At 39.9% G+C, this 22,624-nt stretch overlaps 1 protein-coding gene across 16 annotated transcripts in view; it reads left to right on the top strand.

Annotated features, from left to right (window-relative positions):
- ank3a (ankyrin 3a) overlaps window positions 1-22,624 on the top strand; it is a 95,055-nt gene that overhangs the window by 70,267 nt on the left and 2,164 nt on the right. For 12 of the 16 annotated variants that reach the window (XM_051867163.1, XM_051867162.1, XM_051867159.1 and 9 more), the window contains 10 exons: window positions 311-7,489; window positions 8,187-8,261; window positions 8,747-8,878; window positions 9,029-9,172; window positions 13,712-14,750; window positions 16,909-17,089; window positions 17,385-17,465; window positions 17,926-18,009; window positions 18,300-18,455; window positions 21,123-21,209. In XM_051867163.1, coding sequence (XP_051723123.1) covers window positions 311-7,489; window positions 8,187-8,261; window positions 8,747-8,878; window positions 9,029-9,172; window positions 13,712-14,750; window positions 16,909-17,089; window positions 17,385-17,465; window positions 17,926-18,009; window positions 18,300-18,455; window positions 21,123-21,185 — 9,134 coding nt within the window. In that variant the 3' untranslated portion in view covers window positions 21,186-21,209. The remainder of the gene's footprint in view (window positions 1-310; window positions 7,490-8,186; window positions 8,262-8,746; window positions 8,879-9,028; window positions 9,173-13,711; window positions 14,751-16,908; window positions 17,090-17,384; window positions 17,466-17,925; window positions 18,010-18,299; window positions 18,456-21,122; window positions 21,210-22,624) is intronic. The other 4 variants (XM_051867171.1, XM_051867172.1, XM_051867167.1 and 1 more) reach the window with 4 other exon arrangements.

Genomic DNA, 22,624 nt, shown 5'->3' with positions numbered 1-22,624 from the left:
AGCATAAATTATTAAATAAAAAAAAATAAAAAACCACTAAATTTGAACATATTTTCTGAATATTTAGAGTTTGTTATCTTATTTATGTGGCTGATATTTTTCCATAATTTTGCCTCTCCACCCATTTACCACAGGCATGAGTTACTTTTTCTTTTCTTTTTTTCACTTAGTTTTCCATTGTCAAAAGACTTTCTGTATTTTCACTGCTAGTTGTTTTTGGATTTATCCCCTGACTAAATCTTTCTTGTTTCTCTTTTCTCTCTTATTTAACTATTTCTGTTTACTTTGTTTATTAATTTGATTATGCTAGAAACAGCTGAAAGAGGCCATAACACCACTCCAAAAGCCACGCCGCAGCCTTCTGGCTACGCTTACAAGCCTGTCTTTACGACGCGCTCCTACCAGGCCTGGGCGACAAGCTCTCCCGTCAATGTCCCTAGCCAGACCAAGTCTGGATTTGGCTCCCTCTCCAGTTCCTCATCCAACACCCCCTCAGCCTCCCCACTGAGGTCGGTGTGGTCTGTGAACTCTGCTTCTCCCATCAAATCTATCATTGGAGGTTCACCAGCATCTTCCATCAAATCTGCCAGCGACGTTGCATCACCGATACGATCCTACAGAACAATCTCCTCACCAATAAAGACTGTAGTTCAAGGTGCTCAGTATCCAGTCCAAGCCTCCCCCACCCTTCTGTCCTCTCCAGGGAAGAGTGCCCCTGATCCAGTTTTACTTAAAGGCCTCACGGGGCTCTCAGCCAGGACCTCTCCGGTACCATCTGGCGGGACCTTGCTGGAAAGATCCTCCATTTCTATGACCCCTCCAGCCTCACCTAAATCTTCACTAAACATGTACAGCTCAAGTTTGCCATACAAGTCTGTTGTAACCTCAAACCCTCCAGCAAACTGCTCCCCCATTAAAACTGTCCCAGGCTTCTCCTCTATCAGAACCAACACTGATGCCTCTGCCAGAGGATTCCTGTCATCCCTCTCCTCACCATTGAAATCCGGCTCAGCCACTACAGCAGCTGCGCTGATCAATGGGACAGTTTCCCCAACCAAATATCGCTCCTCCTCCCCAACAACCCATCTTACCAGCACCCTGCAGGAAAGAATTCAAGCCACAACAAATGCAGCAACAACAAATGTGAATGCGGCCTTTGATGAAGTGGAAAAAACATTTAATTCCTGCTCTGCTGGCTATGGCACACTAAAGTCAGTGTCCTCCACTCCCTCATCCTCTTACCAGTCTATCCGTTCCTCTGCGTCCAGCTCACTGTATGCCTCCCTCAGATCCCCTCCCAATTCTACCACATCTGTAACTTCCAGCACTATTACAGTTCCTGTCTATTCCGTTATAAATGTCTTACCAGAACACCAGTTTAAAAAGCTCCCTGAAGTCTCCAAGTCAACAGCTGCTCTCCTGTCGCCCAGAAAGGCCATGCCTCAAGAGGTTAATACCCAGACTCAGTCCTCTTTTGCCAGAACTCTGTCTCCTGTCAAGACTCCCCTCCATATGTCCCCAGGAACACTAAAATCTGCTACCTCTTCATCCGCTCTGTCTAACAGCCAGGAGATATTAAAAGATGTGGCTGAAATGAAGGAGGACCTAATCAGAATGTCTGCAATTTTACAAACAGATACAAATTCAAGCTCCAAAGGTTATCATTCTGACTCTAAGGAACATAAAGTGGAAGATGAGGAGCCTTTCAAGATCGTAGAGAAAGTAAAACAGGACCTGGTCAAAGTCAGTGAAATTCTTAGCAAAGATGTTTTGAGAGAGAGTAAGGCAAATATTAAAAACAGCAAAACAGAAGATGTCCTAGAGGATGACATAGATGATAATCAACAAAATGAATGGAGATGCCCCCCTCGATATGAAACATTAGCCCCTCAAGTGAAAACAAAACAAGTATCTGACAGAGATTTTAACCTTGCTAAAGTTGTTGATTACCTAACTAATGACATTGGCACAAGTTCTCTTTCTAAAATAGCAGAGGCTAAACAAAGAACTGAGGAAGCAAGGAGAGAAGGAGAGGAGAAACAGAAACGTGTCCTGAAACCTGCAATGGCATTACAGGAGAACAAGCTCAAAATGCCTCCAACCAACATGCGCCCTTCACCATCAGAAAAAGAACTTTCAAAGCTAGCTGATGCATTGTTTGGCCCTGAAATAGCACTGGACTCTCCCGATGATGTCTCCCATGACCAAGACAAGAGTCCGCTTTCAGACAGTGGGTTTGAGACTCGCAGTGAGAGAACCCCCTCAGCACCCCAAAGTGCAGAGGGAATGGGGCCCAAAGGCCTCTTTCAGGAGATTCCCCCTGTCATCACTGAAACGCGCACTGAGGTTGTACATGTCATACGGAGCTATGAGCCTCCAGAGGATCCTAAGGAGCCAGCATTGGAAGATGCTAGAATGACAAAGCCTCCACTGCGGTGTGCAGACACTGAGCCTCGATCACCTGGTGGGTCCATCAAAGAAAGAGTTAAAGCTTACCAAGCCAGAGTCAATGCAGAGGATGATATGATGGGCAAAGGTATGCGGGTCAAAGAGGAAACTCACATAACAACAACTACAAGAATGGTGTACCACAAACCTCCTGCTAAAGAGGCTGCATCTGAGAGGATGGAGGAAACAATGTCTGTACGAGACATAATGAAGGCCTTCCAGTCTGGAAAGGATCCATCCAGAGAGTTAACAGGCCTGTTTGAGCATAAAAGCAACAGTGAAGGGGCAGATCCATCTGTTAGGCCTCTAGACCCAATGCCCAAAGTCGAGCGCATCATTGAGGTTCATATCGAGAAAGGCAACAAAGCTGAACCAACTGAAGTAATTATCAGAGAAACAAAAAATCACCCTGAGAAGGAAATGTACATATTTCAGGGGAAAAGTGGCATGAAAGAAATACAAAATAGAATGGGCAATGAGCAACATGACAACATAGAACCTGAAGAATCTCTTCCTTGTTATCTGGACTCCAGAATACACATGCCTGTCTCTGTGGAGAATGATAAGACCTTGAAATTGCTTAGTCAGCAGTCAGTGGAGTACCATGATGATGAATCATCTGAAACTAGGGGAGAATCATACAAGTTTGCAGAGAAAATGCTCCTGTCAGAAAAATTTGACTCGTCCCATTCAGACTCAGATGAATCTGTGATTGACAGGTCTCGATACTATGGTGAGGGAACACAAGGTGGCTCAATTAGAGAATTCATGCTAAAGCCTGATAGGTCAGGTAGATCATCAGATGATGACAGTTATGACAAACTCACTTTGTTGCAGTATGCTTCTGATCCTGATAGTCCAAAAAAGTCTATTTGGATGAGAGTTTCTGAGGACGGGCAGAATAAAAGCAGAGAGAAGCAAAAATATGAGGACAGAGTAGACAGAACTGTCAAAGAGGCAGAGGAAAAACTCAGTGAAGTGTCACAATTCTTTCGTGATAAAACTGAAAAACTGAATGACGAGCTTCAATCCCCTGAGAAGAAGTATCACAGACAAGATGCAAGGGAGACTCGTTCTGGGCCCAGCTCAACTTGTAGTAGCCCAGAGAGGTCAATTCACAGGAATGGAGGGACTGGAGAGGACTGGAGCAGAGACAGGTTTAGGGATAAATATGGTTCCCATGACAGAAAATGTGCCAGTCTACCAAGCAGTCCTGAAAGACGGGTCTTGCTTCAATACAATGATGACCCAAAAAAGGGGGACTGCTCATCTGCTAGCAGTGCAAGTGAATCATCTAAATATTTCCAGCCCTCAACATCTAAGGTTAGCTCAGTAAGAATGAAATTTGAATCAGAGGCCCAGAAACAAGATAAAGGTCCACAATGGGGACAAACTTCAGGATCCCCCGTAAGGAAGCTGCAGGAAAGTAAGCTACCTGTTTACCAAGTTTTTGCAGGGGGGAATCTCCCAAAGTCAGCAGAGTCTTCAGAAAGTGAGAGAAGCTCCAAAAAAGATAGTGAGGGTGGGCATAGTTACAATGTTCGAAAGGCTCAAGCGTTTGCCCAAAATCAGAGTGACAGACAGAGAAATAGGTCAGATAGCTCTTCACCAAAACATCACCAAAATGTTTACAGCAAGGAGCAAATTGTCAATGAAGACAGGAAAATATATAAAACTTGGGAAAACCATGGCAATGGGCAACTGAAAGGCCAAAAGACAAAGCTCACCCATACCCTAGTGCATGATAGGCAAAAAGAAGACTCACAGAATGAGCAGCACTCATTGAGAGATGGAAATACTACAAAGGAAGAAACAACTAAAAAGATCATTTACACAGAGTTGGTAATTCGAGAAGATGCTGAAAAATGCAATGGTGCTCTAAAAAAAAACTCGGAATCACAAATTCCTGTTAGGGTGTCATCTAGTTTTATAGACCATCATCAAAGTAGTACTTTAAAGTTAGATTCCTCCATTAAATCTGAAAGAACAGGGTCTCACATAGCCAGAAATACACAGCACCCTAATTCAGGTGCCAGCAAATCACCTAGTGAATTGTCATCTGTAGTGAACTCAGATTCTAGCAGGCAGATTGTTAATATAGTCTGTAATGGTGTGGATGATAACCAAGTTGAGTATATTGAAAAAGTGACCCCAGGTGTCACTGCGGACATTAAACCTCTTCCTGTGTATGTCAGCATTCAAGTAGGTAAACAGTATGAGAAAGAAACTGCTACTGGGCAGCTGAGCACTTACAAAAAAGTAGTAAGCCATGAGAGCAGGACAGTGCATGAAACACGTGGAGCATTTTATTCTGTCAAACAGAAACAGCCGCCTTCTCCACAGGGAAGCCCTGAAGATGACACATTAGAACAGGTGACATTTATAGACAGTTCAGGGAAGAGTCCGGTAACTCCTGAGACACCTACCTCTGAGGAGGTCAGCTATGACTCCAGGGCTCCAGAGTCTGTCATTGGTTCCATGGCTGGCATGCCTAGCCCAATCCCAGAGGAGTCTGAGGAAGAAGAGCAGCCTAAAACATTCATTTTCAAGGAATTACCAGCAGAAAAAGTCAAACCAGCTACTCAATCATCTGAGTCTTCAAAAAGAAAACAAGACTCCCCTGGAAAAAGATCAAAAGACAAACGCATAGCTTACATCGAGTTCCCACCACCACCACCTTTAGAGACTGAACATGCTGACCCTGTAAAGAGGGGGTCATGTCCTTCCTCAGAAGCAGAAACAGAGATGATGGAGGTTAACCTTCAAGAGGAACATGACAGGCATCTACTTGCAGAGCCAGTAATCAGAGTCCAGCCTCCTTCCCCTCTCCCACCTGGAGCTGACAATAGTGACTCTAGTGATGATGAATCTGTTTTTCACCCTGCCCCCCCTAAGAAGTACACCTTCAAAATGGCTGAGGAGTGCGAGAAACGTGTTAAGCCTAAGAAACCAGAGAGAAACGGCTCACCTCACAAGGAGTCAGGTATCAATGGCATTGTGAAAGGAGAAGAGGTAGAATGTGAACAGAATGGAAATGATCAATCTATCACTGATTGCTCTTTAGCAACAACTGCTGAATTTTCCCATGATACAGATGCCACTGAGATAGATTCTCTTGATGGGTATGACCTACAAGATGAGGACGATGGACTGAGTGACCCTAAAACGTCCAGCCTGTCAAATGAGGGAAAAGCAGGAGATCGGTCTTTCAGCCAGAGTAAACTTGAAGTGATTGAAGAGGAGAGCACGCCAAATGAGGAAACAGGGGAAAAAGCACAGACAAAAAGGTCATCTGGGAAAAAATCAGACAATGGGAAAGAAGATAAAATCTATTCTTTGGAGGGACGACACCCTGATAGACAAGGTTTTACAGACAATTATTTCACGCAACAACTAGAGGAGGGAATAAACACTACCTTTAAAACGGTTGCTACTAAAGGCTTGGATTTTGATCCATGGTCTGCTAAAGTGGGAGAGGAGGGAGCTTTTGATGCTAAAAACAGAGACGAAGATCCGAAGCCCTGTGCTTTGTCAGTGGATGACAAATCGCAAGCAACCACGCCGGATACCACTCCAGCAAGAACCCCAACAGATGAAAGCACCCCAACTAGTGAGCCCAACCCTTTCCCCTTCCATGAGGGCAAGATGTTTGAGATGACCCGCAGTGGTGCTATTGACATGAGCAAGAGGGACTTTGTTGAAGAGAGACTTCAGTTTTTCCAGATTGGTGAGCATACATCAGATGGGCAGTCAGGGGACAAGGGGAAAGGGGGCAGGAGTGCGGGGATAGTCACCTCTCACTCAAAGGCAGGGGAAAGAGCTGTAGAGGGGAAGGTAGAGGCAACCACAGATATAACACCATCCAGAGGCAGCACAGTGCAGGGCAGTGCTGACTGCCTGGACGCACCTCCATCCGTTGACACCACCTCATGCACTGTCACAGCCTCCAAGGTCGACCCCAAATTACGCACCCCCATTAAGATGGGCATCGCAGCTTCCATTACTATAAAGAAAGACCCTGGCTCAGCTGAACTGACTGATGTTAAAGCTGAGTCCTCAGACAGTCAGATGCCGGAATACATTAGCTTGGAGTCTCAATTAGCTGAAAGTCACTTTGATAGCACTAACTCTTCCCTGACTGGCAGAAAAGATTACCCCTCAGAAAACTACAATAACAACAATAACTTAGAGTTCTCTAATGTGCAGGCCAACTACATCCAGTGTGGTAGTGTAGTTTTTAATTTGCAGTCATCTTCTGAACCCACCTTACAAAAAGCTAGTAGAATAGAAGCTCAGTTCTGTAGGGAGTCTGTGGAGAAAGCTAGCACTCAAAGTCATCAGACTAAAGTAGTCTTAGAGAACAGGCAACCAAAGTCTAGACTCCCAGTTAAGGCAGCAGGGTTCAGTTTTAACACACACAGTTCAGGAAAGCAGAAGCCTAAACAGGTTGTGAGGCCAGAGGCAAGGAAAGTGGATCCTGCATCCATAACATCTGAGCCCAAGTCTAGAATTCCTGTCAAGGACATCAAAAGAAATGGTGCAGTTAACTCAACTGTCACAGCTCAGGTAGTTCCAAGGTCAAGTAAGCCCACAGACTCTGAGAGATCAGTCCGACCAGTAGTTCCCTCCAGGCTGCATTTCAAAGACAGGTCATCTGGTGCTTCCGGTGGTTCAGTTAGCGAGGAAGGTAGAGGCAACTTTAGTGAGGTGTGTAGGCAGTCAATTGAGTTCTTAAAGAACGTTAGCGGAGAAGCAATAAAGGTGGCTGAACGACTTTCAGACGAGGAGAAACAGACACAGGGAGAGCAGTCGCAATCGGAGGAGGACAGCAGCACTTCACGAAGCACCTCACTATCGGACCCCTCTCAGTCCCAGCCCTCCCTCTCCGCTGGCTCCTCCCGAGGGGTCACACCCTCGAGGACAAAGGTCACAAGGGCAGCGGGCAGTGAGAGGAGGAGGAGTAAGCGGACTGGAGGAGGGAAGGAGGGCAGTAAGAACGAAGGGGCTCGCAGGTCGCCCCCCGTCGCGGAGATCAAGCCTAGTTTGTAAAACTTTATTGAAAACTTTACTTAATCCTTAGTTGCATGAGCCTTTGTTACTTGATTGGATTGCCTGTGGCGTGAACAATAGCTGTCATTCTTGTCATTCTCTCATCACTGTGCTGTGTGACTGTACCGTACTGTATCTGTCCCTGTCAGATCTCCCCTTCTCTCTCCCCTACCTTACACAGATAATTTATCGTAATGAGGGGTGGGGCACTGAACAGTGTATCTGTGCTGGGTTGGTTAAAGGAACATTGTTGAGGAATTTATACCTGCTTCAGTGTTTGTGAACTTTGTTAGAAAAAATGTACAATACTATGTTGTCTGCATGCCTCATCTCAACAAAATCTTTTTATTTTTTTTTAATGTTTTGTTTTTATTTTTTATACCATTGTATAAACTCATAGTTATTGCCTGCATAGATTCTGTGGAAAATTTGTTTTACATACACAATCAGAGCACCAACTGTGTAGCCCAAACATTGTAGTTCACCATCTGTCTGTTCTTCCTTTTCTAGCCAAACACAGTACTATTCTAAAAACGTCTCTCCTTTACCTCTCCTGTCCATAGCCTCTGTTGGAGAAAAATAGTGTTGTTAATTTTTCCTTGTTTTGGCCAGAAAAGAAGGAAGTCGTCTGTATTTTTAATTTGAAGTGAATAAGTAACATGTTTGTAATGTTCTGTATGTCATGACAGGTCCACAGAGTCCCTGTGAGAGAACAGACCTCCGCATGGCCATTGTGGCTGATCACCTGGGTCTGAGCTGGACAGGTGAGAGCTATGACTAGCTATGACTGAGTTTACATTCCTCTTGCCATGTACTAATTATTTATTATTGACCATTTGAAACCTAAAATATTTAAGTAGAAAGTTAAATGATGATTTATTTAATGCCCTCTTGTGCCTGTGCGTTGTATTGCAGTGCAGTCCTGGATTTTTTTTTAATTCAGATTTTTAATTTAAATTTTAATTTAAAACTTACATTTTTAATTCTTCACATCATACAAATTTCGCTGTATATTCCTAAATATCTGATTCTGATTACGTTTTCAAATGTTTACTTAAAACTCAGAAACAGGAATCCTTCAACAAAGAACTCGAGCACAGCAAATGTTGGAGGGCTAAAAAAGTTTCAGTATTTTTAACATTATTACTAATTTATCTTTACATCTGTCATCCTTTACTAGCTGTCTGTGCAGAGGTATTGCTAGTTATATGATGCTAGTTATAATGTGATTTGTTTTAATGTTCTATAGAGCTGGCTCGAGAGATGAATTTTTCTGTGGATGAGATAAACCACATTCGCACAGAGAACCCAAACTCTCTCACAGCCCAGAGCTTTATGCTCCTTAAGAAGTGGGTCAGTCGGGATGGGAAAAACGCCACAAGTGAGAATCAATTTTTATCCATATCTCCTGGCCTGTTTTTTTTTTTTTTTTTTTTTCATCCTTTTGCTTTCTTACTTGTGTAAAGTTATTTTAATCTAATATAATCTTTCTCAAACAAATGAAATGAAGTTATTTAAATTTTTTTCTTAGCGGATGCACTGACGGCGGTCCTGACTAAAGTGAACCGGATGGATATTGTGACTCTGCTGGAAGGGCCCATATTTGACTATGGTAACATTTCAGGCACCAGAAGTTTTGCAGATGATAGCGCTGTGTGCCAGGAAAAGGCGGATGGTAAAGTTTAGCCCCATCTAGCTGACCCCCCCCCACCTGACCTCACCCCCTCCTCCCTAAATCATTCCTTTTTTATTATCACCTTTGTTTTTTCCTATACAACCTCCCTGTGTATTTTGCCAAAGTGTTAATCACAGATGGACCACAAATAGTTACTATTTTGTACTTGAAGTCTACATTCAGACATTACCTTTGGCACCTTTATATAAGATCAGATCACAAGCATCTTTTTAAAGGCCCCAATCACACACACAGTGTGTTGAATCACTCACTACTCTCTTATTTTAAAGACTTTCTGTATTCAGAGACTCTTCATTTCTGTTACCCCTTTCCCTTCCTCCCAACACCATATGCATGGACCTGGTTTGAACATGCATGTATATGGTCATGTAACGTGAAGCAATCACAGCATGATGCTTTGCCTCAAGAAGTGTAGGAAGGGCCGCTCGAAACAGTATTTTCCTGTTACACATGTACACACGTTTCTTACAGTTTTAATGAAGGCCCTACAGTATATCGCCAGTGGAACTAGAAACAAACACTGTTCTCAGCCATTACATTAATTCTGTTATTGAAAGGACAGGAAAGAGTTACTTCTAAACCAAATGCATGTTATTATCAGCTGTATCCTGATGAAGCTGTTTTGATATTAGTTGGAAAGTGTGTTATATACGAGCTGTTTACGTAGTGGACCACAGCGCATGGCCTCAGCTAAAAGACTCAGCTGTCCTCTGCCTCTCAAGCTGTCGATCTGCTTCCTCCTCCATCTATCCTTCTCTCCTCTCCTCCCCTGCACTGGAGCAAGGGATAAAAAGAGAGAGGGGGAAAAGAAGAGAAAGAAGGAGATCATCCTTCTCTCCGTAGTCTCCTCCTCCTGAAGTCTCCTATGCCTCCCTCTTAACTACAAAATGACCTGTGCGCTCCTCTCCTCCAGTACAATCCCTCATTTCCTCCTCCCAGACCCTCCGTTCATTTTTATCATTCTCAGTCATTGTCATGTTTTTCTAACTTGCATGTTCTTTTTTATGTTTTTTTTTTTTCCCCCGTGTCATCCCACACTCCCAATGCTCCACCACAACACCTCATACAACTGTATCCTGATGTGGCCCAAGACTCGTCATCCAGTTCTCTCTTCCCATCTGCACCACTCAAGTGCTCCTTCTCTCTCTCTTCTCTCTCTCCTTCTGCTCTCAGTCTGTCATCTCCCATTTCCGCACATAGAATTTGTCTCTCTCCCTCACCCTGCCCTTCTCTTCTCCCCTCTTTCTCTCCCTGTGCATCCCGTTGCCTGAATCTTGCCTCCTTCTCCCCACCACCCACGCCATTACCCCCTTGTGTATGCTGTCACTGCCCCTGCGTGCCCCCAGGACCACCCCTCACCACTCCATCCCTCTGTCCCAACTCCTCTACTATTGAGCTCTTCATCTGAAGAGACATAATTATCTTTTATTTATTTTATTTTATTTTATTTATTTTTTTTATTTTTTTTTTTTACCTGATTTTGAGTCTCCTTAAATTGAGTAGCAACACACATCTTGACTATGACTATAGCCAGGTTTCCATCCCAGGAATTTTATTTTTTTTTATTTTTTTCCCAAAAGGTTTAGCTCTTCAAAATTGTTAATGATATAGCTGATGGAAATGCCATTTTTCGATAAAAAAAATACAACTCATTGGTGTAATTTATTTTTTAATTAAAGTTTTGTTAAATTATTATTTTCAATGTCATTTTATTCATTCATTCATTCATTTATAATATCTAGGCTAAATATTTTATATCGAACAATTTTGTTCATAATTAATTACATTTCCTGCCTTTTAATTTTGTAGTATATTGGTAATACTAGTTATATTGTTTATGTTTGTTCCCCTAGTTAGTACATTGTATAAATACAATTTATTAATATTTAATATCTTTTTGTCTCAAATAAATTAGGAAATTAAAGTGGGTTGAATCTAAAAACCTTTAAACGAATTTTAGAATTGTTATGTAAGAATAAAGACAACACCAGTTCAACTATGAAGACCATTTAAAAAGGTTAATACACAAATAAAATGTTTAAAGGCCCACTGAAGAGCCTTGGGACGCACAGCCTTATTCAATGTGTTGACGTAATTTCAACTGAAACAGGAAGACGGCGATATATCGAACAGCCCCGTCACTTTTTTTAAATTGCCAATAGCGTTTTGTTTATGTTACAGCTCGCCAGAGTAAAATGTACAATAGTACAAATGTACAAACGCCAGAGTTTCCTTCTAATCTCTATCCGTTTCTCCTCATAATGTCCTTTATATCGCTTATATACAGCATTCTGTGCAGAATTCAAATGGGTCCGACACCTTTTGTGGTCTGTGCCGACCCGCGCATATGATCCGCTCTGTGCTCTCGTGTCTCTGGACCGGAGCAGACTGCTCGCTTTGCGTGAAACGTGAAAACGGACTTCATTCGCGTCAAAGGAAAGCATATTTACACAGTCTGAATCGTTCCCTATTCTCTATATAGTGCACTATGTGCCATTCACCATGTAGAAACTAGTAAATGTGTGAGCAAATGACCGATTTCAGCCAAGGCTTCAGCGTCTGTAAGAGTGTAGGAGGAGGCGGGACTTCAGATTCTAGAGAGCATTTGTTTGGACCGAAGATTTGACGAGAAACTGAAGTGTGATGTGACGTTATGAAAATCCATGATCCATTTTAGCGGAAGTGAGAGACTGTAAGATTTGAATGCTTATATCTCCGAAATGCGAATTTTGTCATTGTTTTGGAACAATGTTTGAATAACCTTAAGGTTATTCATAACCTTAAGGCTAACATATTCATACTAACTTACACTTAATCACTTACATTTTGATTTCAGGGGGACTTTAAGTCACAGCTGCATCTGATTCTGAAAAAAAAAAAAAAAAAAAACAGCAGCAATTTGATGTTATTGAACCAGAACAAATAACTTTTTTCCTTTGAATGACTGAATATGTGCGACTGCATGTTCAAGGGTAGCTTACGTTACAGATTGTTGCTATATGCAAAGACTGAACATTTCACTATACCAATCTTTTTTATGGACCCTAAAATTTTGCATACAGGACAAATGATCTGCCCTGTCCAAACCCATGGGTTTTGTCACATAAAGGCAGTTACATGCAGTCCTGTCAGTCAAGCTGCTCCACTTCACCATTGTTTTCTATTTCCTAATAATAGTAATAATAATAGTTTTTTAGGGATGACATCATTACACACACCGTTTTATCGGTAAAAGGCCAATTGGATGGAAACAGACTGGAGACAGCAAATTTTGCAAATGGGTTTTTTTTATTTATTTTTTTTATGCATATTCACTTTGTCGATAACAAAACAGCGCAAAAACTGGATGGAAACTTGGCTTATGAAATTAAGACTGAGCTTCTTATTTGCAGTTATGCAGCATATGTAATGTTGTCCAACTACCACAAGTAACACCCACTTTTTATTATTATAGACTATAATGTTAACTCTGATGCTGTGCATTTCTTTTTAAAGTCAAAGGTAAACGTGAATACACACAGCTCTTTTACTACAGGGAGATTACACATACGCATACAGTACCGTTCAAAAGTTTGAGGTTGGTAAGAGTTAATGTTTTTGAAATAAGTCTCTTATGCTCACCAAGGCTGCATCTATTTGGTCAAAAATGCAGTAAAACTGTGATATTGTGAAATACTATTAGAATTTAAAATAACTGTTTTCTATTTTAAATAAATTTTAAAATGTAACTTATTCCTGTGATGGAAAAGATGAATTTTCAGCATCATTACTCCAGTCTTCAGTGTCACATGATCCTTCAGAAATCATTCTAATATGCTGATTTTGTGTTTAAGAAAGATAGAAAGATTTCTTATTGTTATCAATCATTTTCTTTTTTTTTTCTTTTTTTTTGTGGAAACCATTAACACAGATAATATTTTTGTAGAAATTGTGGTTCTTGGATGAATAGAAAGTTCAAAAGAACAGCATTTATTTGAAAAAATATATATTTTTTATTATTATAATTATAACTTTTGATCAATTTAATGCATCCTTGCTGAACAAAAGTATTAATCTTTAAAAAAAAAAAAAAAAAGGAAAAAAAACTTTTGAATGGCAGTGTACATGAAATCACAAGCCCTCTGTTTTTGGAGATCTGAATCGGTCCATTGTCATTGTGTATTAACTGTGTTCGTTGGCCTGTGTGTGTGCTAAAGCTTTGGGAAATCCAGTCTAAAACTGTGCTTTTGATTTTCAAGGTGGGCTTAGGTGGTGGTTTATGTGTACATTTAAATAGTTCTCCAAAAATGAAATTGTCAATTTACCCTCATGTTGTTTCAATCCATCAAAAAAAAAAAAAAAAAATAACAATACAGAATACAGAATACAGGTTTGAAACAACATGAGGGTGAGTAAATAACGAGGAAATCATTTTTGGGTGAACTGCTCCTTTAAGCATGTGAACGTGTGTGTTTGTGTGTGTGATCATAATTGTGTCCTGTCATGTCCATCCATCTGTGTGTATATCATCTTACCCAGGTTTCCACAACATCCTGGCTCAACTGCAGTCAACTACCAACCCCACCCCCACCACACCCCCTATCTGCCTCTCTATGTCTGATGACCTTGAACCAATCTTAGATCTGCCCCTTGACCCTCCCCCTTATTGCCCCTCCTGGGGGCTAGTGCTGTACAACGAGGACGAGTCTCTCACCCCATCCAGACCCTGCGAACTGCCCCTGTCCAAACCTGTAAACCAGCTTCACATACTCTCTGAAACATCTGCAGAAATACACACACACATACTCTCCCCTGATCCTCATACACACTCTCAGCTCCCTCCCGACAATCCCAAATGCACAACACAACCTGCAGCTGTCACATGTGACCCTGACTCACACCTTATCCCTGAGCTTTCTCCACTAGACCATGATGAACCTCCTCTAAATCCCTCAGTTTGCTCTGTACCACTCCAATCTGTCCCAAAAACAGACCAACCATCTCTGATCGAACAGGACCACCTTATACAGGGGAACCAGGAATCTCAACAAAGGGAACTGAGAGAAGAAAATGAGAAAAAAAAGTCTTTTCACTCCCAACTGAAATCGTCCCCTACGGTGGAACAGACTGACCTAACACACAAGGGAAAAGAAGAGCGTAAGAGTCCTTCATCACCATTATTACCATCACCATTAGAAGAACCAGATGTTAACATGAAAGGACAGCAGAGAGTGATCCTGAAAGAAGTCAAAGGTTATGATAAGTACCCTTTGCGACCCTGGGCAGAGGTCCTGAGGGAGTCTGGCTCAGGAGGAGAGGAGGAGGAGGAGGAGGAAGCCGAGAAGAGACAGGAGCAATTGGAGGTGTCAGGAAGCCACGTCAGAGAGAGGGAGAGGGAAGTGAATGAGGAGATGACTAAGGAAAAAGTGAGAGAGGTAGTGAGAGGTGTTGAACAAATTGAGTCTGAGATATGCTCACTCTCCACAGGCTGGCTCACTGAGACATCGAATGTTAATGTGGAGCTGCCCACTTCAGGGCGGAGTCATGGGTCAGACTTCATGGACAGACAGGACAACAGGTACCTTACACAGTTATGCTTACATGAACCCACATTTAAAGCGATTTATATCTTGAGAAATCAAATTTTAAACTTGATCTTTTGATTGTGTTTGAAGTACTAGAAAATCATACCGTAACTTTCGAAGCTTGCTCCTCTTTCCAAAAAGACCATCTATTGAAACGAAGGGCATTTTCACACCTGGCTCATTTGGAGCATTTTTCGAAACCTTGTGCGTTTTCTTCCTTAGTTCGGTTCGTTTAGGCATATATGAACATGGCAATTACACTCGGATCCGCACAAAAACAATCGCTCTGAGATCGCCTGTATGAGGTGGTCTCGGCCCGATTGAAAATGAACTCTGGGGTGATTCGGTTGACGTAAGAAAGCAATCAGACCCAGCGGACCAACGAACTTGGAAAGTGGTATCATAATTCATAACGGGAAATGTTATGTAAAAAACAGCAGTGTCTAATTATCACATTAGTTATCACAGTTGAAAACCAAAGAGCGCCTTTTGATCTTGTTAGAACTGATGTTTCAAACTACTTTTGCCTCACAAAGATGTAAATGCTTATAAATTAACATCCTACTAAAATACACTACTGTTAAAACATTTGCCGTAAGATTTTTTTAAAGGAAAATAGTACTTTATTTAAAGTCACAATGTGTAAGATTTTTGGATTAAAATGTCCAAACACCAATAAAACAATGTTATATATTTTGGTATATATATATATATATATATGGTGTGCTTGCATTATCCTAAATGTTTCCAACAAGGTTTAAATCCAGAGAAATCAGCTATTTTATCCAGTGTAACGGTCCATGTCATTGCGTCGCCTGTCGATGTTATATCCGCGCTACCCTTGATTTCCGTAGAAACCATGGAAACACCAAAGACGCTTTAATATGTTATGCATTTTATTAGACAGGTGAGCAACTGTTTGGATACTTTATCGACAGAAAACTAATCATTGTTATATAGTTCAAAACGGTTGGTCTTATTGAATCTCTTGTTTTTTTTATTTACTGTGAGTAATGCCTCAGAGACAATGCTATTTCGTCAAGTGGCTAACATAGCATGATCAGAAAGAGCCTTATTTGTAGTAACAGTAATACAGCATTTTCTCCACCATACAGTATATTTTAAAATTAATTGCATTCCATTTAGTAACACAAGTCATCCAGCTTTTATTAATATGATATTCTGTTATGGATCTAGCTTGCGAGATGAGGTGTCTCATACCAGCTACTGAGCGAACGCACAGAATCACATTTTCATAACTTTCAACACACTCAACGTATTCTTGTATGATTGTTTTGACCAAGTAAAACAGCGCTGCTTTACCCCACAATTTTAATTCGTCAGATAAAGTGACCTGTATGAGTAGTAATTCAGCATTCCCAGGCTCTCGGCCCTACCCTGTTTCTTACCCCAGTATCGTTAATAAAACTTTATTACATTAGCTCTCCCATGAACATGATTTTTGCCTCTTTGGATTGCTTTCCATCGGCTGTAGATGTGAAGACGACAACTCCCATGATTCCACGCTTATTCATGGCGTCATCAGTCTACATCTTTGTTATTGTTTTGACAAAGCGACTTCTAGCGACGAAACTTACATACTGTGCCTTTAAGCATTGATTCTTTTGAACTTTCTATTCATCAACGAATCCTGTAAATAATTCAGTCACGGTTTCCACAAAATATTTAGCAGCACAATTGTTTTCAACATTGATAATATAAAGAAATGTTACTTGAGCATAAAATCAGCATATTAGATTGATTTCTGAAGGATCATGTGACACTGAAGACTGCAGTAATGATACTGAAAATATAGCTTTACCATCACAGTAATAAACTACATTTTAAAATATATTAAAATAGAAATCAGTTATTTTAAATTATAATAATTTTTCATTATTTTTGCATTTTTACTATAATTTTGATCAAATAAATGCAGCCTTGGTGAGCATAAGAGACTTTTTTTCAAAAACATAAAAAAATCTTAGCGACCCCAAACTGTTGAACTTTACTGTATATAAAATTAAAAAGTACAATATTATACAAGTTTGCCAGAATGCATGATTTTGTTTTTAATTAATTTTTACCCAGTATCATTTCTAGCTATTTGTTCCTAACTTGCTAAATTTTTACATTTCAACTCCCTTGCAGTCAGGAGAACTCCAGCGACTCTATGACATCGTCATCCAGAGCAGAATCAGGAAAACCTCGACAAAATGGTGAGCACTCCAACGCCATACCCCGCAACTCAGTGTCTCCGGAATCACCTAGTGGTGTGAAGACAGGGGCGAGCAAGCAAGAAGGAGCTCTGATAGCTGAGCACAAAGTCCAGGTGAGATAATCACTGGATTACCAGCATACAATAGCTGATTAGATAATGCTGCCACTGCCAGTTTAACAGTCTCTTCTGCTCCCTTTGCCTCATCTGTGATAACTTATGAATTGACTCTCGTAACTTTGTTACAGTGGAATTAGATACAATTTCATGGTAAACAGAATCATTCTCATCCTAATACATGTATTTGCTCCAGAAAAAAGAATATACAGATGACTATTTACACTAATTAATGGAGAGAACTGACATCGCACACATTCATATTAAGATGTATTTTATATGAATCCATTAGCAGCGTTCATCAACAGAGACTGGCCTGGATGAAGAGCGTACTGTCACCACCAAAGTGTTTCGTAGACGTCTCATTCTCAAGGTATCCACCTGCTAAACTGCAGGACGGTCAGGTTTTGGTCAGAGTCTGATTTTGGTGTAGCTGGTGGAGTGAATCTGATTCACCCAACAGTGTGATCTGATCTTCGATCACTTTTTTAAAACTTATTTATACATCACTTGATTCTTGCTGTGTGTTGTTTGCTTTTTCTTTGTGCTTACAGGTGCTTGGTTTGGGTTTCATCTTTTTCGGCACTTTATCATCTTTTTGCCTGTGTGATGTATATATACTGTACATGCACATAAAAGAGTGTGTTTCTGTTAATGCTTTGTGTGATCTTGTTGGTGATCTTGGGCATGAAGGTGTGTTGGCTCATATTTAAAGTTCCAGCTTTGCTTGCAGGTTCACATGGCTCTGGGTGCTTGTAGGTGTGGTGTGCCGCTTTTGAAGGTGTCCTGGATATGTGTGTCTACATATTAAACTAAGTGATTTCTTGCTTTAGGGAGAGGAGGCGCGGAACATTCCTGGCGAGTCAGTTTCAGAGGAACAGTTTATTGATGAAGATGGAAACATCATCACCAGAAAAGTATCTCTATTGTTCCCTTTATGTTCATTTTTTTTCTCCTACTTTCTTACCCATTTATAATTTAGCATCATATTTTACTTCCTTAGGTTGCTTGTAGTTTTTTTAACTTTAGCTCTTCAGAGCTGATTTAGAGACATAAATCAAATACTAAAAGACATTACATAATACATTTTTCTTGCAGCTCACTCCTCCATAACCTTAACTGATCCTTTCTTGTCTTTCCTCACATTGCTTTGTTTTACCATGGCAAGCATTCAGGATGACCTCTGACCTTTAATACCCATCTACAGGTCATTCGAAAGGTGATTTGCCGTGTGGACAGTCCCACTCCTGAAAACCAGGGCTTGGGGAGTGGCATGGGGTCACAGGGAGACCCTGCCACCCTGGGGAAGAGCCATGCCCCCCTGGTCCCTGACATCCACACCCACCTCGCTGCACATGCTGAGGTTCGCACAGTCTGTGTGGAGTTTTTCTCTTTCTGGATATTTACATATTGATATTATGATACCTTTAAAGTCTCTTTTTCTAATCTATTCCCTAATATAATGGTGAGCACTACTGTCTATTTATAAAAAGAGATAGTCACGTGAAAAAGAAAGTACACCCTCTATGAATCCTATGGTTTTATGTTTCAAGACATAATAAAAAATCATTTGGTCCTTAGCAGGTCTTAAAATTAGGTAAATACCACCCAGATGAACAACAACACATGACATATTAAACTGTATCATTATTTATTTAACAAAAACTAGGCCAAAATGGGGAAGCCATGTGTGACAAACTAAGTACACCCTTACTGCTTCCATAAGAAATTAAGAGGGTAAGTATCAGCCAGGCACTGCTAATCAAATGCCTTTGATTAATTAATCATCAGCAAGCTCTATAAAATCAGTTTTGGCAGTAAAAAAGTTTTGGCAGTTTGCTGGTATAGAGCTTTCAGGTGTGTGTTCACAAAATGCCAAGGAGGAAAGACATCAGCAATGATCTTAGAGAAGCAATTGTTGCTGCCCATCAATTTAAGAAGGGTTATAAGGCCATTTCCAGACAATTTGAAGTCCATCATTCTACAGCAAGGAAGATTATTTACAAGTGGAAAACATTCAAGACAGTTGTCAATCTTCCCATGAGTAGACATCCTAGCACATTCACCCCAAGGTCAGACTGTGCACTGCACAGAGAAACTGCAAAAAACCAAAGAGCTACATCTCAGACTCTACAGGCCTCAGTTAACATGTTAAATGTTAAATTTCAGGGCAGTACAATTAGAAAAACACTGAACAAGTATGGCTTTTTTGTAAGGGTTCCCAGGAGGAAGCCTCTTCTCTCTAAAAAGAACATGGCAGCATGGTTTAGATTTGAAAAGTTGCCTCTGAACAAACCACAAGACTTCTGGAACCATGTCCTTTGCACAGACAAGACCAAAGTGGAGATGTTTGGCCATAATGCACAGCAGCATACCAACTGTCCATCACGCTGGTGGATGGGGTGATGATTTGGGCTTGTTTTGCAGCCACATGACCTGGGCACCTTGTAGTCACTGAGTCGACCATGAACTCCTCTATATACAAAAGTATTCTAGAGTCAAGGTGTTGCAATGGCCCAGTCAAAGTCTAGACCTCAACCAATTGAAATGCTGTGGTGGGACCCTAAAAGAGAGAAAAAAAAATGCCCGCAAAGCTCAATAAATTGAAGCAACGTTGTAAAGAAGAGTGGGCCAAAATTCCTCCACAACGATTAAAGACTAATTAAGTCATACGGAAAACCATTACTTCAGGTTATTGCTGCTAAAGGTGGTTCTACAAGCTATTAAATAATGGGATGTACTTCGTTTTTCCACACATGGCTTCTCCATTTTGTCTTTTTGTTAAATAATGAATAGTGTAATATGTCATGTATCGTTGTTCTTCTGAGGTTGTTACTGCTAACGACCAGATGATTTTTTTTTTTTATTATGTCCTGATACATTAAAGATGAAGAAAACAGAAAGTATTTAATGTGATCTTTAAGATTTTTTGATGAATTATATTTATACATCATTATTTATAAATGTTGAAACTAAATATATAAAATACACTACACTTCAAAAGATTGTGACCAGTAAGGTTTTTGATAAGTCTCTTAAGCTCACCAAGGTTGAATTTATTTACTCAAAAATACAGTAAAAATACTAATATTATAAAGTATTATTATAATTTAAAATAACTGTTTTCTATTTTCGTATATTTTAAAATGTAATTTATTCCTGTGATGCAAAGCTGAATTTTTAAAATCATTACTGCAGTCTTAAGTGTCACATGATCACTATACTGATTTGCTGTTCAAGAAACATTTATTATTATCATCAATGTTGAAAACAGTTGTGCTGCATTATATTTTTGTGGAAACCGTGATAAATTTATTTGAAATTTAATTTTTTTGTAATATATATAAATATCTTTACTGTCACTTGTGATCAATTTAATGCATCCTTGCGGAATAAAAGTAATAAAAATGTATTTCTTTCAAAGGAAAGAAAAACCTTACTGACCCCAAACTTTCGAATTGTTGTGTATGTGTATAATAATAAAACAATAATGCACATGAGGTTTTTGGTGTTATACTGGCTTAGAAGACAGTAGGACAGTTTTGGATACCAGAAATCCTCATTATATCCACACAGACTGGAGACCAGAATTAACCTAAATTATTTGCTGTAAATTTGTGTGTGGGTTTGAGATTTTTAAATTATTTTTTTGTTTGATAAAACATCATGTATTAGTTATTTTTTTCTGTTCATGCACAAACTGATGAATATGGTTCTTCAGCCGTTTCTCTTCTAACCTTCAACTTGTCTTCTGTATTCTCTTTCTTTTCCTTCCCTTTTAACCTTTTTTGCCTTCCTCCCAGCTCTATACACTATGCCTTTCCTACAGGAACAAATAACATGAACTGAACTAATCTGTTTAATATTAACTTCCTGTCAATTGTTACTGATAAACTGTTATGTAATGATGGTGTCTGGCTATTTTCAGGGTGATGTATTGATTCTGAACTATAATTTATTCCTAAAAGATTTGTACAGAAATTGTCCATCTCTTTGATGCAGATTGTTTTCTCTCTTTGTGTGTAAACAGGGAGACGTCTCCAAGGTGAGGAAGAAGGAAGAAAAGCGTTCAGAGAGAAAACATCATTCATAGATGCGGCTTCGCGACTATAGGCAGGTACAGCACTTCAGCTAGCTCTGTTTATTATTGTTGTTATTTATTTTATTAATTATTCTCTGTGCCTCATGTACTACTCAGGGGCAGACTTAGTAATGTGGGGGCCCTAAACAAATTCCAGGTATGGGGCCCTAACATACCAGCTAGTGTGTTCTTTTACGTTTTTTAACCTTTATTTGCTGTCTCATAATTTGGAGTTTATGTACCCCTGCACACCCTGTCTATGGGATTGTGCAAATTCAGTAATTAGTCAACCTGATATTGTTCTAAAGCCATATTACCTTATTTTTTTGGATTACAAAATCATACTTGCACGTGTCAGTTTAATGGCAGTGGAAGTGGTTTCGTCAGTCTTAAAAAAAAATAAAATAAAATGATTCAAACAATAATCCCATGCAACTGTATTCCAAGCGTTCTGAAGGGCATATGGTAGGGCTTGGCTGGAAACAAACCAAAAATGTAATCTGCCATTAAGCGAAAATATTTGGTCTCTTCACTGCTGTGTACATTTATGCGGTGCGCAAAGGAAAAGCATACAAGTGAATCATTTTTAAAAAATCTATATAAATATAATCATGGCATGAAACACGAGGCCTATAAATCTCAAAAGCATGTGTATACTTTTTTCTCTGAGGTGAGGATCTCTGTTGTGAGATAGTCAGATTGTCACATGAACGAATGTATAGTAGGCTACACAATATATTATTCTTTTCTTTATGCTAATAATTAAATTATTTAATTTACAAATAATTAAAAAATTTAAAATTAAACATTTAATAATTTTGTTACTTGTAATATTAAAATTCCTATTGGATTATATATAGCCAAGAAAGCGCGCAAAGAGCTCTCCCCTTATAATCACTAAAAATCTGTCACTCACTCAGTTCATCGCAACCTCTCGAAGTTCCGTTATAATCAATGAAGCTCTGCACTGCATTCTGAATCTCTTATTTACCTCGTGTCTACACTTTGTTTATTATAATGAGAGGATTCATGAGCGTGTAGAACATGAGCGAGTGGTTTCTTTGTCAAATACGTTTGCCAAATATGTTTAGCCAAATAAGATGGGGCCCCCTAATTCCCTTGGGCCCTAATCAGCCGCTTACCTTGCTTATTGGTTAAGTCTGCCCCTGGCACTACCGTTCAAAGGTTTGGGGGGTCAGTAAGGTATTTAGTATTTCTGAAGGATCATGTGACACTGATGAATGGAGTAATGGCTGCTGAAAATTCGGCTTTGCGTCACAAGAATAAATTGCATTTTAAAATATATTAAAATATAAAAAAATATTTCACAATATTACTGTTTTAACTGAAGTTTTGATAATACAAGTGCAGCCTTGGTGAGCATATGAGACTTCTTTTCAAAAACATGAAAAATCTTACCCCCCCTAAACTTTTGAATAATAATGTATGTC

This window comes from Ctenopharyngodon idella, chromosome 17 (genome assembly GCF_019924925.1).
Source record: "Ctenopharyngodon idella isolate HZGC_01 chromosome 17, HZGC01, whole genome shotgun sequence".
NCBI lineage: Eukaryota > Metazoa > Chordata > Actinopteri > Cypriniformes > Xenocyprididae > Ctenopharyngodon > Ctenopharyngodon idella.
The sequence above is the reverse complement of the archived record's forward strand: the minus strand, read 5'-3'. Positions and strand labels throughout refer to the sequence as shown.